A 14,252-nucleotide genomic window follows, 5' to 3' on the forward strand; every position below is an offset into this window, starting at 1 on the left:
TAGTAGTTCAAATGCAAGATGAGAAATTGTATTAAATGGACAGTTAAAAAAAAAGAAAGATCTTTTATCATTTATTCACCCTCATGTCATTCCAAACCTGTATACATTACTTTCCAATGAAGAAGACACAAGATTGGACATTGGACCCAATTGACTGCCGTTGTATAGACACAAAACCACTGAGACATTTCTCCAAATATCTTCTTTTGTGTTATACAGTCATATGATGCAGGTTTTGAATGACATGAGGGAGAATTAAAAATTGTGTCTAAACTGTGACCGTTTGGCTTTGGTCAGCAGTACCTGCACGGTGTCTGTTTCCGTGCTGTGAAACTGTCATCTGAAAAAAGGTTGTGTTGAGGGTAGTCTGTTTTACCCCGTCTGTCTCTCCGTCCCCCTCTCATATGTGGGTGGAAGTTTATTATATTGAGTGCTGTTAGTGTAGAAGACCGTCCTACAGCTGTGGAGAGAGAGAGAGAGTTTGCAGCTCCACCCTGCAGTATATGTCGTGTCATTTAACCTCCTCCTCTGGTCTGTATGATGGATGTCTGCGGTCACTCTTCGGCTCAGAGCAGCGAGCATTGTTCTCTGAGCTCTCTGGAAAACTTTCTGACTCTCACACACGTTGAGAAGATAAAAGGCGAATGCTAGACTCTACGACAATGGTGAGTGTGGTGTTTTTAAAAGCATCTCTTCTCTTTGTTGACCAAAAGATCTTCTAGCTGTCATTCGTTTTTAAGAGAAGTGAATGAGTGGATGTTGTAGTACAGCGTGTCGGTGAGATCACGTTCACGACTGGTCCTCAAACGTTCTGCTTTGGTTTGGTTCTAAACCTCCAAACCTTAAGATGAAGTCACACGAACTTAAGCTTAACCTACAGACGGTCAAACTTTGCTTATGGATCATTTCCGATTTGTGTTTCAGATCACTTTTTGTATTTCATTGTTGTAAACTCCGTTTACAGTTTGAAAGTCTATATAATAGTCAATATTTGCATACTGTTACTGATCGGTTGATCGCATGTTGAATTACACGTCGAGCTTTGTGTGCTATATAACACAAATATATGTTATGGTCATGTATGCAGAACAAAACGTTAAACCTAAACTTTCCTTCAGGACAGACAGATCTAGTTGTGTCTGTGTGTGCTCATTCTGAAGTCTAAAGCATGTTTGGATGTTCTGTCTGGTTTGGATTGTAGTAGAAACGCCGTTCTCAGAGAATGGAAGGAACCGTTGGCCCGCAGACGTTTTCTTTAGGATCTGGAGGATATGAAGGGTGTGAGCTGAACAGAAACAGACAGAGAACAGATCAGCGCACATGCGTTCGATTAAAAACCCTCTTTAGCTTAAACGTTTCAACACGTTCACGTGTCCCGCAGGCAGAACTCTTGGATTTCCTCTGACACACTTGGAAATGTCTCACGCTGTGAAACACGGCCGTTATTTATAAATGATTCAGACGTTTTCCCTTCGCTTTTTGTGTGGGGGTCAATGAATGACAGTGATACAGCTGAAATGTATCCTTGAGAATTCCTGTTTGTGTCATTTCCTCTCTCTCTCTCTCTCTCTCTCTCTCTCTCTCAAAGCCAAAACGTCTCTCGCCCGCTTTTGTGGAACATGTGAGAAAGCTTTTCGTGGTCGCTGGAAGAGATCCACTAGTTTGGATTCTGAAATGTGTTTTCTTTTTCTCCATATATGCTTTTCAGGACCTCTGAGAAAAATGTGAGTTGTTATAAATTGTATGAAGTCATTATGATGTTCCTGTCTGTGTTATACAGATTACAAACCCAGAGATTTAAAGCCATTACGATATCCAGATCTCACCCGTATCATCTCACTCAGGGGGTTTGGGTTAATAAGGAGGTGCAGTAAACTCCTCTGAGGTTGAAGCATCTTTTCTTAAATAGATGTCACAGAGACCTCAAAGACAGCTAAGGTGCTCAATTGACTTTGAATGCGGCACAAGGACACAATGAAAGTCCTCTTACATGCAGTTTCTTATCATTTTATCTCACAAACCGCCCGGTGTGTTAATCATTTGTATTGGCTGGCAGTTAGCGAGACTTTATGTCAAATCTTGTTTCTGTAAGATGTCTGGGATGTTTCTTTTTGTGGCGATTAATCACGATTAGTTGCATACAGAATTAATTACACAATAATATATGTCTGTGCACTGTGCATATACATTTTGTAATATAAACATACGCATGAATGTATTAATTTAGGACATATTGAATGTAAATATGAATAATTATAAATATTTGATTAGATTTTATTTTGATCACAGATAAATATATGTAAATCAAAATACAGACGCAGCAAATATGTTGCAGCATAGCCAAAAAATTCTCATAAAAAACATCAAATAGATATATAGGCAGATATTGTTTAAATTATGGCTGCAACTAACGATTATTAATTGATTCGAATAATCTAATCATTATTATTCCCGGTTGGTCGATTAATCTAATTTTTGGAGTGGTGCTTTATCTAGTGATTATACTTTCTTTTTATCAGCCGACTAATCTAATGATTATTTTCAGATTATTCGACAAATTTTCCGATCTTTTTTAGATTAATCTAATAAATAATTTTTGGATTTACCTGTCTTTATTAATCCTTTGGCAAACTTTCCAATAAATTATAAATTCTAGTAATTTCTTACATTTTAAAGCATATCATACTTTTTACTCCACTTAATTTCATAAAGTTTTTTTACATTTTCATCCTTGATTACTTTAAAATCACTGATCGTGATCGCTGTTTGCCATTGTATTATGCTTTCTCTTGATGCAAGTTGCAGCCCTAGTTTAAATGACATAAAAATATGTTCTTTTTTATATATAATATTTTTCTTAAATATATACAGTATGTCTATACATGTAAAGATACAAAATTAATATGAACTGTGAACAGACATATAGTATATTATGTAAACACTCATTTTATTTTATTCTGGTTGCGATTAATCACGATTAATTGTTGATCAGCCCAAATTATAGTCGTGAGTTACACAAGGATGAATTTCCTGAAGGGAAGAACATAATCCAAATGAAAATAAATGATATTTTTCATGAAAAATATTTGATCAAAAATAACACTGATATGTTATTATAGTTATAATAAATACATGAAAGTATGAAAAAATTTATTTCAACAATGATAGCTAGATCATAGACAGAAATAGAATAAATAACAGAATAAAATAAATATGTCATTTGTTTTATTTAATTATTAATGTATATCCAATAATGAATTGGAGTTTTTTATATAGTGTGATCTGGATGTTTTCCTGACCAGTTTGGTTGAGACTCACTAATGCATTTGTAATGCATTTACATACAGCTTTGATCCAAATGTCACATTTATGCAAACATATACATGTGACTTCAATGTATAAATGCTTCACGGCTCTTTTTGTCTCATTGCTTCAGCTGTTTGCAAGCACTGAATGTACTTCACATTAGAGACGGCGGTCGGCTCACGTGACTCGATCATAATAAAGTGTTTATCAAGGCCTGTGCCGTCACATCACAGATCTGGACTCTTCTCATTGCTGTCTTTCTTAACGGATGAAAAGTGGCCAGATTTGACTCGAGGGCATGTCACTTAACAAACGAATGCTTCTCTTTTGGAGCACAGTCGAGCTAGTCACAGAGAGCGCGACCACGAGACCCCCGAGCCTCTCGTCGAGAAGGAATGTGCATGTTTTCAGCAGAATGAAGGGAACGTCTCATGTCGTCTCACGAGTATGAGAATCTGTTTTGTGCCTTCAGATCTGCTTGGCATTTATCGATATCACATTACAGGGTTTTCTCCAAAAACACGCTGCGTTTGAGACATTTTTAGCAAACTGGAGCTTGGCTTCATAACCCGGGCATACTTGATATTTAAACAAAAAACTCTCATGTTCTTTTTTTATGTTGAGGTTGGTGGGACAGGAAGCGCAAACAGTGGGGTCGAAGATTCACGGTGGTCGCTCTACTTTCAGATTGTGTCTGTGAGGATGAAGAATCGATGCATGCGTTAACATCAGGAACGTGCTTTATTATTATTATTATTTATTAGAAATTAAAGTTCATTTACGTGCCATTCTATGAAGGATAAAATGTTGAATAAAGCTTTGGCACATCTTCTAAGAAAATAGTCTTGGACATTGGTATGACATCATCTCATTTTGTGAAAGGTTTAGAACAAATCATGATACAATTTTCATTTTGGATGAATTGCACGCTATTTATATGGACATTAACATCCACGCATGCTTTTGCTCATTTTGTCTGTGTTGTTGTCAGGTTGTGTGTTTGTTTTTATAATGCACTTCCTTGTTTATGTCCTTAAAAGCGGTTGGAGTGTTGAATGAAGTCTTTGAGTCTTCATTGTTTTGTGTAAATCTGAGCCAAGTGGCTGTTTGGCCGTGTCACTTCCTGACGCAGTCTGCAGAATATTAATCGCCTCGATAAACCGCTCAGTGTCTGCGAGCATCAGAGATAAAACCTCGCAGGTGCACACCAGTCATCACACACCAGAGAACGAGGGACATCGAGTTCACAGAGCAGTCGTCTTTAAAAACAACAATATTGAATTCATTTGGAGCTGTTGAAGTTGCGCATCCCATCGTACGTTATCAGATCTGTGTTGTTAGATGTGATATATTTTAGACATGAGAACGTTTTTGTAAACCTCTCGGTTTTTTGGGGGTTTTATGGATTAAACGCTTCTGCATTATACTGGATTGTTTAACATGGGGACTGAACCAGACGCTGAACAAGAAGTTTGTGCAGATTTGAGAACGCCGGACAGTTTTTCATACGTATGGGCAGACTTGATGAATATCTTGGTAAGTGTATTGCTCTTTAATAGCTCGGAAGATTTGATGGAGTTCTCATTTGTGTTTCATATAAGTATCGACTTGGTCTCAGACGTTTATAGTTTAGGAGAAATAAAAACTGATACACACGAGACAATTGTGGAAATCCATGAAATGAATGAATGCAGATTGCAGAGGTAAAGTCATCTGGATTTGGGTAAATGTGATGAGAAATGTTTGAGATCTTCAATAATATTGACTTTTGATCGCAGACACGAAACAATTGAGCTCGGTTTCACACATTTGTGAGATTTCTGACCATTTTTCTCAAGATAAATATCTGAGACGCAGATGAAGTTTCTATTTGTTCTCCATTTAATCTTATTGATGTCTTGGAGAAGAAGATGAGTTAGTAGAGAGATCTCACCTTTGATGTTTCATGTCTTACAGGTTCATGTGTTGTGTATAAATCCTCTGCATTTAACATCCGTTTCTGTGTTATAAGTCTAAGTATTATTGATATGGGGACATTTACATACTGAATAATTAAGGCAGATTTTTCTTGATAAAAGCCGTGGATGAATGTCAGCAGGTGCAGGAGTTTTAATGTCATGTTGTTCATTTGGGTAATAAAGGCACGAATTTGATGACGTCATTTCTTTTCATAAACAGAAGTTACATGTAAAAAAGTCAAATTAATAACTTTAAAACTTAAAAATGTTAAAACTTCACCTCTGTGTTGTTAATAGTCTAAATATGGTGGTTCACTGAAATGTCAGGATGCTCATAAATTCTTTGGGGAAAGTTTAAGGAGATGATGTTGCAGATTCAGCGGCGGTGGTCTCAAATGAACTCACACAGGTTCAAGCGTTTGTGTGTGTGTGTGTCATACAATAGCAGGAAGACTTAAGAAAGGTGATGTTTTATGACTGTTGATTTCTGTGCATAACTCTGTTGAACCTTTAGCATATAGTAAGTTTGAATAATAAATAAAAAGATAATAATAAACATTGTTGTCCTCCATAACCTTTAGGATTCAGTTGAAAGGTAGATATATCTCTTCTGCAATAGTTTTGTAGTCACACAGCTGCTCAGGTTAAACACAATCTAAACCTAGATCCTAAACCAGTACACCAGGCCACATCATCTTCATATATGAGAATACGTGCGTGTAGATAATGAACCTGGAATAGGCATGGCAAGTGGATAAGCCTTCTCTTTTCTTCTTCTCTAAAGGTTATTAATAATCTATAAGGATTTTTACTAACTTTTGTCGTCCGCTGTAGGACGGATCTCTGGCCAACATTGAGGATCTGGCCCAGGAGTATTCGGAGTATTACAGCACATCTTACAGCGACGTGAGCGACAGGATGGAGGAGTTACGCAGGAGAAGAGTCGCTCAGGCAGCAGAGGCGGTAACATCATCTCATTCTTTTTTTTTTATATATAAATCTGGCGTATTTTATTTAATTCCCTGAAGTGCATGGATGGATGGAGCTTAACTAGAGTGTGTCTAAATACAGAATGTTAAAAAAGTTCAAAAGTTCAGTATGTCACGGAGGTCGTGAATGACTTTTGTTTTTCAGGGAAAATGTGAATCGACAGCATCCCTCCAGCTGCGTCTGGAGATCCAGGTGGGTGAATAAATCACAGTCTGCGTGAATGACCCGTGATTGTATCTCCACACAAACATTGATAGTGTCATCTTTTTTCGCAGGAATCGCTTGGGCTTTCTAGTGCTGTTTCCACCCCTGAGGTAGAGAGAAGGTATGTGATCTATGAATAACAGATGAAATGTTTGGGTCACATGTGTTAAAAGTCCCACGTTAATGCAAAGTAACTGAATATTTTAAGTTCCTGGAAATACTTCAGTAGGACACTCCACAATAAAACACATCCGCTCATTGGGACATTGCAGATGATACATGCATTTCCTAGTGACCCCGTTTGTCCTTCCTGTTCCTTCCTTTCATTGTGCGTCAGATGAGACATTATCTGAATCACCAACATCAGCATGTTCACACACATAATGCTCGACTTGTAATATCGTTGAGATAGTGTTTATTAATAATGCGCTTAATTCATTGCAGTGGTTGTTATAGATCAGGTGTTGACATTATAAGCATCATAAATTAGACGCAAGGTGTATTTTAAAATAAATACATAATTCTGATTTAATCGCTTTGCTAAGTGACTAATGTTCAATTTTGTAGGAGACTAAAAAGGACCCAGGTTGCGCTCCTAATGCATGGTCTTTCCCAATTTACCCAAATCCAGATTATTTTTCCTCCACAATCTGCATTCTAAACTAGACGCGTATGCAGAGCCAAAGTTCTGTGGGATTTCTCATGCTAACATCAGCAACAGAGAGAGAGAGAGAGAGAGAGAGAGAGAGAGAGAGAGGGGAATTCGCATGTGACCACTGCTGTCAACCCAACACCCCTGCGATGTGTGAAAAGCTTTCATTGTGACTCAGACCGACAGAAGCGTGTTGTTTACCTGCTTTCAGCACTTATCAGTGTGCGCTAGTTAGTGTTCTAGTTAGAGACAGACAAACAGCCGACAGGTCAGAAATGAACCGATAGGTGAGGAAGATGATGAGGAAGAGCAGGTGAGGTGGAGATGCTTTACCCTGTCATTTACCTCACGATTGACCCTTTGCTGAAGTATTTGTGCTTTTATTTCCAGGGCATCAATGCAGAAGTCCAGCTCTGAAGATGGATCGGGTCAGTACCTTGTGTTTGAGATTGATCATAATATCAGGACGAAGCAATTTTGTGTGTTAAATATGTGCTGTTCCAAAGAGAATTGGCTGTTCGTAAATGCAATCTTTTTCAAATAGATTTTTTCAAATATCATTATCAGTCAGTAATCATAGAATGTCTGAAAATAGAAATTCGTTGCTGTAGGAATGCTTTAAAATATAGTTGGCGAACAAAAGTCCACATTGGAAATAAAATCACATTAAAATCTGCAAAAAAAGAATTGGTTACGGCTTCAGTGTTTTATTTTTGAAACTAAGAAATGTGATGATATAAATGAAGATATGTTTACGTTTTTTTGCAATTTTGGGGTCGGTAAAAAAGCACATTTGCAATATTTATCATATAAAAGGTCAGATTTCATCAGGGTTTCAGGACAGTCGAAAAAAACAAATACGTATTAAGCTGATAAAACTATTTCGAGTGTCTTATTTGTTTAGCAGTTTTATGGTATCTATCAGAAAGGAACTCATTCAAATATAGCAAAAAACATTTATTGACTGTAAAACATTTCTTTTAAACAGCCGGGCCGTGGGACAGCAGAAAGAAAAACAAATCATTCTGGCAAAATTTTCGGAAGACACAGAAAGGAAGCATCCGAGCGGCGCCCAAAGGTGCTTCATCCATTCCTGAGCACAATTTAATTCGATCCCCACAATGCTTATATAAATGTTAATTGTGACCTTTGACCTAGGGGAGGACCTGGGTTTTGTGGCCAGTGAGATCACGATGAGCGACGAAGAGCGCATTCAACTGATGATGATGGTGAAGGAGAAGATGATAACTGTGGAAGAAGCGCTGGCTCGGGTACCAGACATTCTGCTTTTCTCAATGATGGGACGAAAGCTTCCAAACCCATTTTGCTTTAACAACTCGACCATTTTAAAAGCACCACAATGTTACATTTATGTCAAATTCTCATATAAATTCTCATTCTTCAGCTGAAGGAATATGAATCGCAGAACAAGCGATCCAACACCGCAGACGGGATCGATTGGACCGACGCACCCAATCTCTCCATCACTGAATCCTCCTTCTGCAAAGTAAGTCTCAGTCTGCTTTGCGTTCTGTCTATAAGAAGGTCTTCTACGTAGATTGAGAGACGTGGCTTTCCTCCAGAGGTTCTCTCTCTCCTGAGGCACATTCAATATAAATCCATGTTTGTTGTGATGAGCCGGTTTATTAGCACATCTTCTGTGTACAGACACTCACAGAAGGGATGTCACCCACCCACACGATCAGTTACCAACCCGCCTCACCCCAGGGTGTACCCCCGGGCCCTTTCTCAGCCCCCGTGGGCCCCCAGACAGGGTCCTATTCATCCACTCAATGCTGTAACCCCCCATTGTGTATTTTTGGATGGTTGAATACAAGGCTGTGCTCGGTCTCCCCTGCAGATCTTTTGTAGAGGGATTGTGTGATTAAAGCCCATTCCACCATTCCACTGCATGGACACACAACTGACCATGTGTGCTGTTAGTATTCGAGGAACATTTACGTTTTGAATACAGTTTCAGCTTGTTGCAGATGATAAAACAGACAAAGATAGAGAGTTATATCATGAGACCAGAATGTAAAAAGGTGCATCCACCCAGAAAATGTACTGTACATTTATTAAGTTATTTTATTTAAAAACCATATTGAAAAACAAGCTAAAGTGCAGTACAGAAAACATCTTTAGATCAGATTTTCTACTACCATCAACAGCCTAGCAGCGGCGTTCTGAACTAGTTGAAGACGCCCAATGTATGAACTATTAACTCTGTAATAAAGTGAATTACAAGTCAAGACGTGTGGTGATGACTGGTTCCAAAGCTCCTGAGGGAGAGAAACGTTTTAACTTAAGCAAGGCGACGTAAATGAAAGAAGCATGAATTTATCTGTTGATCGAACCATTATGCATTTCAAAGCGACCGCTACGATTTGATAACAGTTTGGAGAGGCAAACATCTGCATGATTTTCAGAATGGCATATTTGCACAATATTTGATTACAAATGGGCCAAGCACAAGACATTTTCTTGTTTATTGAACAATAAAGTAATCTACAACATTACAGAAAACATGGGTTTTATTCAAATATACAAAAAAGCATAGAAATACAATATGCTCCCCAGAAGTAAAGCAAACAATGACTACAATTTGATCTGTTATGAATATTTTGTTGACTTATATTTTATTATTTTGGGAGCTTAACACAATAACCTTTCATGTCATTTTTTGCCTCTTTGAAATCTTCTCTTCTTCAGTTTACACTCCAAACTTGAATACGAAATTGTATAAAACATGTTTTCTAATATAGAAATATGAATACAATCAAGGATGTGAACTATTTTCAAAGTTGTGTATCGAGCAGAATACCATGATAACACGTTTAATGGTTTTCGTCACTAAAGAAAAAGTTTCTCAAAGCCGGTGATTATATTTCTCGTCTTCTGTGATGACAATAGTTGAACTCTCTGTAGTTTCTGTGTTTCTGAATATCACAGATTCCAGTTATGCAACAACCTCCCTCTGAAATAGTTTGTTACCATCAGATCCAAAGACCTTCAGACTGCACACAGGAGGCGTTTATAACACATTAAACTCAAATCATCTCTACTGTAATAGTATCAAACTGACTGTCTGATGGCCTTCAGCGGGCTTATTTTAGGCAGTGCGGCAGACACAACACGTCTTCAACACAACGCTTTACAAGTGTTAACCGTAAATGCTGCAGTTATTATTGTTCATATAGTGTCTTCTCTGTATGTGGTTTGTGAACCCACAGCCACCTGACGCACAAACAGATGCATTCTGGGAAACAGACCGAAGAAGAAATGTAAGCGTTTCTACCCGTGCTGCTGTCAAATAGTATAAATATCCCTCTCATCTCTTGGGACTTAAATTGAGAACTTCTCAATTTAATAGATGAAAACACCAGTCAAACCAGTAAAAAGTCCCAAAGACGCTGAAGTTCATCAGACTGTTATTAGCTTTGTGTTAAAGTCTGTGTGTTTCACATGCCGCCTATTTTAACGTTTGTATGTCAGGGTTGTTTGGTTTACCATATGCTAAACACCACATCATGTCTGTGGTCAGTATGGAGTTTCAATGCTTTCCATTACACACCGAAAACAGTTTGCTGTCAGTCTCTGGTTAAAGGGACGGCAGAACACAAAAGAATATATTTTGAAGAACATCGATAACCGAAGAACACGAAACCACTGAAACGTTTCTCAAAATATCTTCATTTGTGTTCCACAGAAGAGTCATGTAGGTTTTGAACAACATGGATTTTTAGTTTCAGTTTCTGAACTGTCCGTTTCAACATAAGACCTCTAGCTTGCGCGTGAAAATGTATTTATTTTGTACATTATATACTTTTAAATGTTGACATGTTGTAAGCAGCTGTCTCTGTTTAACCCTGTGCAGTCCAGAGATCAGTCTGAGGATGAACTGGATGAGTCCGCCACTTTCCGTCGGCTTCATAAACTCGTCAATTCAACCCGACGTGTCAGAAAAAAGCTTATTAGAATAGAAGAGACCAAAAAACATGGAGTGAAGGGTGAGTGATAAATGCATTTATTACAAATATACTGTATATGCATTTTTGAAACATCGACCTATGAACGTCTTTAAAGTTGATGCTTTAACAATCTTCAGTATTGTATAACATTTTCAATTATGCACGATTTCTACACAATTGTAATTATTTCTCCATTCATTTAACAAGAACAAAATGAAAAAACCTGCACAAATCATACATAAAAAATTACTATAGTAAACCGTAGTAAATTCTAGTACACATAATATTTTGTAGTATTAACCGAAGGGAGTTGATGAACTGTCGTAAATACTGTAGTGTACTTTAATATTTACTATAAAAAACGTGAAAATGCTATAGTATAGCACAAAAATGAATATGATGAATACTACAAAACACCCTGTTATTTTATTGTTGTTTTAATGGAACTTTTTAAAACCCACCTCTTTCCTCCAGAGCCGGTGACCCCCGAGGCGTCCCCATCCAGTGAAGAGGGTCTGTGTCTCTACTCCGGGGTGCAGAAGCATCTCGCCTTGTCTCAGGGAGATGGACTGAGCTCCGTGCTTCAGGAGCAGCTCTCTCTGGACAGCCTGAGCACGTCTCCATCCTCCAGCAGTTTAGACACCTGCAGCAGTCACAAGCTCTTCAAGAGTTTCAGTAAATCCAGCAGCAGTCAAGGTCTCAAACCCGTATCAGGACCGAGTGGAGTGGCGTCAGGGCCGGATGCTGGAAGTGGCTCCTCGTTCTCAGAGGCTGACGGGGAGGCCGAGCCCAGGATGTCCCGCTCTGTGACCGATGGGGAGATGAGACGAGCGCTGAGCTCTTTAAACAATCATGGAGTGAGTGTCGCCACGATATAAATCGGGTTAAATCCGGTTTAATGCATTTTACTTATGATAAATGTTTGTTACAGAGGACGTGTAGCTTTGGAGGATTCGATCTCACAAACCGACCCGTGTACATGAGCAACAACAGCTGTGATCCTTCAGTAAGGACATCATCTAAAAACTTCCACAACCATGTTTTAAAACATTCCTCAACAATGTTAGGGTTTGCTTTTTTAACCAATAGTGTTTTTACACATTTGCTGTGACCTGTAGAACAACAGAGACATGAGAGACACGTCTCGCTCTCCAACACCATCTCGGATCTCTCTTGGGAAGAAGGTGAAATCTGTTAAAGAGACCATGAGGAAACGCATATCTAAGAAATATAGCTCTCCATCCGAGCAGGTAACTGTGCGATGAGGAATTATTTGTGATGAAATCTCAGTTCCACATATTCTGTACTTTCTGTCCAAGCGGTATGCAGTTTGCAGACTTTTGTGCATTCTTCTAGAGATCCAACAATGTTTCATTTCATGTCAAACAAAGACTAAATGAATTGCAGTTTTCTGCCTCGACAATCATGTTCCAACAATAAATTCGATACTTAGGCTTGTAAGTTTGTCAGTATGACTAGGCTTTACTATAAGCAATAGTAATCGTGATTCATGCCAAAAATCACTGAGCATTTTAGATGTTCAGAGTTTAACGGTACAGGTTTTTTGAGTATCTGGCGCCCCCTGTTGGCAAAGCTTGTGTTAAGCTCTATGTTCTCTTTTCATCCAGTCAAGCCCCAGCAGAGCTCCCAGCAGCCCTCAGGGTTCTCACATGGACACAGACTTGATGGAGAAACCCAAACTCAAAGCTGGAGGATCTGTGGAGAGTCTGAGGAGTTCTCTAAGTGGACAGAGCTCCATGAGTAAGTGTGTGTCTCAGGTGTGACCATATGTCCCCACGAGGATAATAAAACTTAAGATCACCTACTTTATGGCAAGCAGCCACCGGTCCCCACGAGGTAAAAACATTATCTATCATACTAAACTATGCTTAGCAAAAAATAAGAAAATGCAAAAAGGTTTGTGTGATGGTTAGGTTTAGGGATGTGGTTTGGGGTAGGGGACAAAAAATAAAATTAGGTATAAAAACAAAAGAGGTCCCATAAAAATATGTCCCCTCAAAGATAGAAATGCCAGTTATTTTTGACCTCGTGGGAACATTATGAGAACACAAGTTTATGTATAATAATATAATAAATAAATGTAATAATTTTTATGTAGAATCAAAGGTGAAGGTTTTCTAATCCGGTTTGAGTTAGGATTAGGATTTGTAAGGGATAATGTACAGGCAGCCGGTTGTTATCGCATAAATAAGCCCCGGCGGTTTATTTTAGTTTAATCATTTCTAAAAATAATATCATATATGTTATTAAAAGACATTAATTCGTCAAAAAACTGTCTGTTTCTTATTAGTTTGAGAGGTTGTTGTCCGGTTATAACGAACCTGCAAATGTCGCGACTGGCCAATCAGAATCAAGCATTCCAACGAGCCGTGTAATAAAAAAGTAATGTCAATCAACTGATGATCATCACGATCAATCGCACATAACATTAATGTTTTAAATATACTTTTACATTCTTATAATTTCACAGTCAGCAGAAACAACAGATTTCTTTAACAAAAACCTTTTATGAATGAAAGCCAACATTCTGATATTAGTACCACAACTGACGTCTCCATTAAATTCATTCTTTTTTATATATTATAACATCAATGTAAAACGGCTATAATTTAATTACAGTATAATTGAGAGCTATCACGTCACACGGGTAGATTTTATGCAGAAATTGAATGAAGTTCACAAACACTTAACAGTCTTTAATGCTAAATTCTTAATTAAATACAGAATTAAAGCTACAAAATACACCGAATTGCTGTTTTCTTTGGTTCTTCGATTAACATTACTGACAGGAGTCACAGCAGCAGGTTTAAGAACGCCGCCCCTTTAAGAGCTCACGTCGCCGATTGATTTTTCCTAATTCTCTTCCCTTTCCTTCTTTAAAAAAAAAAGAAAAAGAAACACTTACTAACCTCACTATTCTTAGCTTTGTGTACTGTGCTAGGCTTTAATGGACTAGTTTGATGCACTTATGTATTTTGTTGCCTATGTTGTTATAATTGCTTCTAATGTTTCCTCATCTGTAAGTCGCTTTGGATAAAAGCGTCTGCCAAATGACTAAATGTAAATGTAAGAGCTGCAAAAACGTTGACAGCCCAAAATAAATATAAATAAACATCTTTGTATAATAATAGAACCCATTTAGCTAAATTA

At 38.0% G+C, this 14,252-nt stretch overlaps 1 protein-coding gene across 3 annotated transcripts in view; it reads left to right on the plus strand.

The window, feature by feature from the left end:
• sash1b (SAM and SH3 domain containing 1b) overlaps window positions 1–14,252 on the plus strand; it is a 57,368-nt gene that overhangs the window by 37,236 nt on the left and 5,880 nt on the right. For 2 of the 3 annotated variants that reach the window (XM_079459093.1, XM_079459092.1), the window contains exons 3-14: window positions 6,099–6,227; window positions 6,399–6,446; window positions 6,530–6,579; window positions 7,501–7,538; window positions 8,099–8,188; window positions 8,269–8,381; window positions 8,516–8,617; window positions 10,988–11,120; window positions 11,556–11,938; window positions 12,013–12,087; window positions 12,200–12,331; window positions 12,710–12,842. In XM_079459093.1, coding sequence (XP_079315219.1) covers window positions 6,099–6,227; window positions 6,399–6,446; window positions 6,530–6,579; window positions 7,501–7,538; window positions 8,099–8,188; window positions 8,269–8,381; window positions 8,516–8,617; window positions 10,988–11,120; window positions 11,556–11,938; window positions 12,013–12,087; window positions 12,200–12,331; window positions 12,710–12,842 — 1,426 coding nt within the window. Of the gene's footprint in view, window positions 1–529; window positions 666–6,098; window positions 6,228–6,398; window positions 6,447–6,529; window positions 6,580–7,500; window positions 7,539–8,098; window positions 8,189–8,268; window positions 8,382–8,515; window positions 8,618–10,987; window positions 11,121–11,555; window positions 11,939–12,012; window positions 12,088–12,199; window positions 12,332–12,709; window positions 12,843–14,252 lie in introns of those variants that run through there. The other variant, XM_079459094.1, reaches the window with a different exon arrangement.

This window comes from Barbatula barbatula (assembly GCF_947034865.1).
Source record: "Barbatula barbatula genome assembly, chromosome: 6".
NCBI classification, from domain to species: Eukaryota; Metazoa; Chordata; class Actinopteri; order Cypriniformes; family Nemacheilidae; genus Barbatula; species Barbatula barbatula.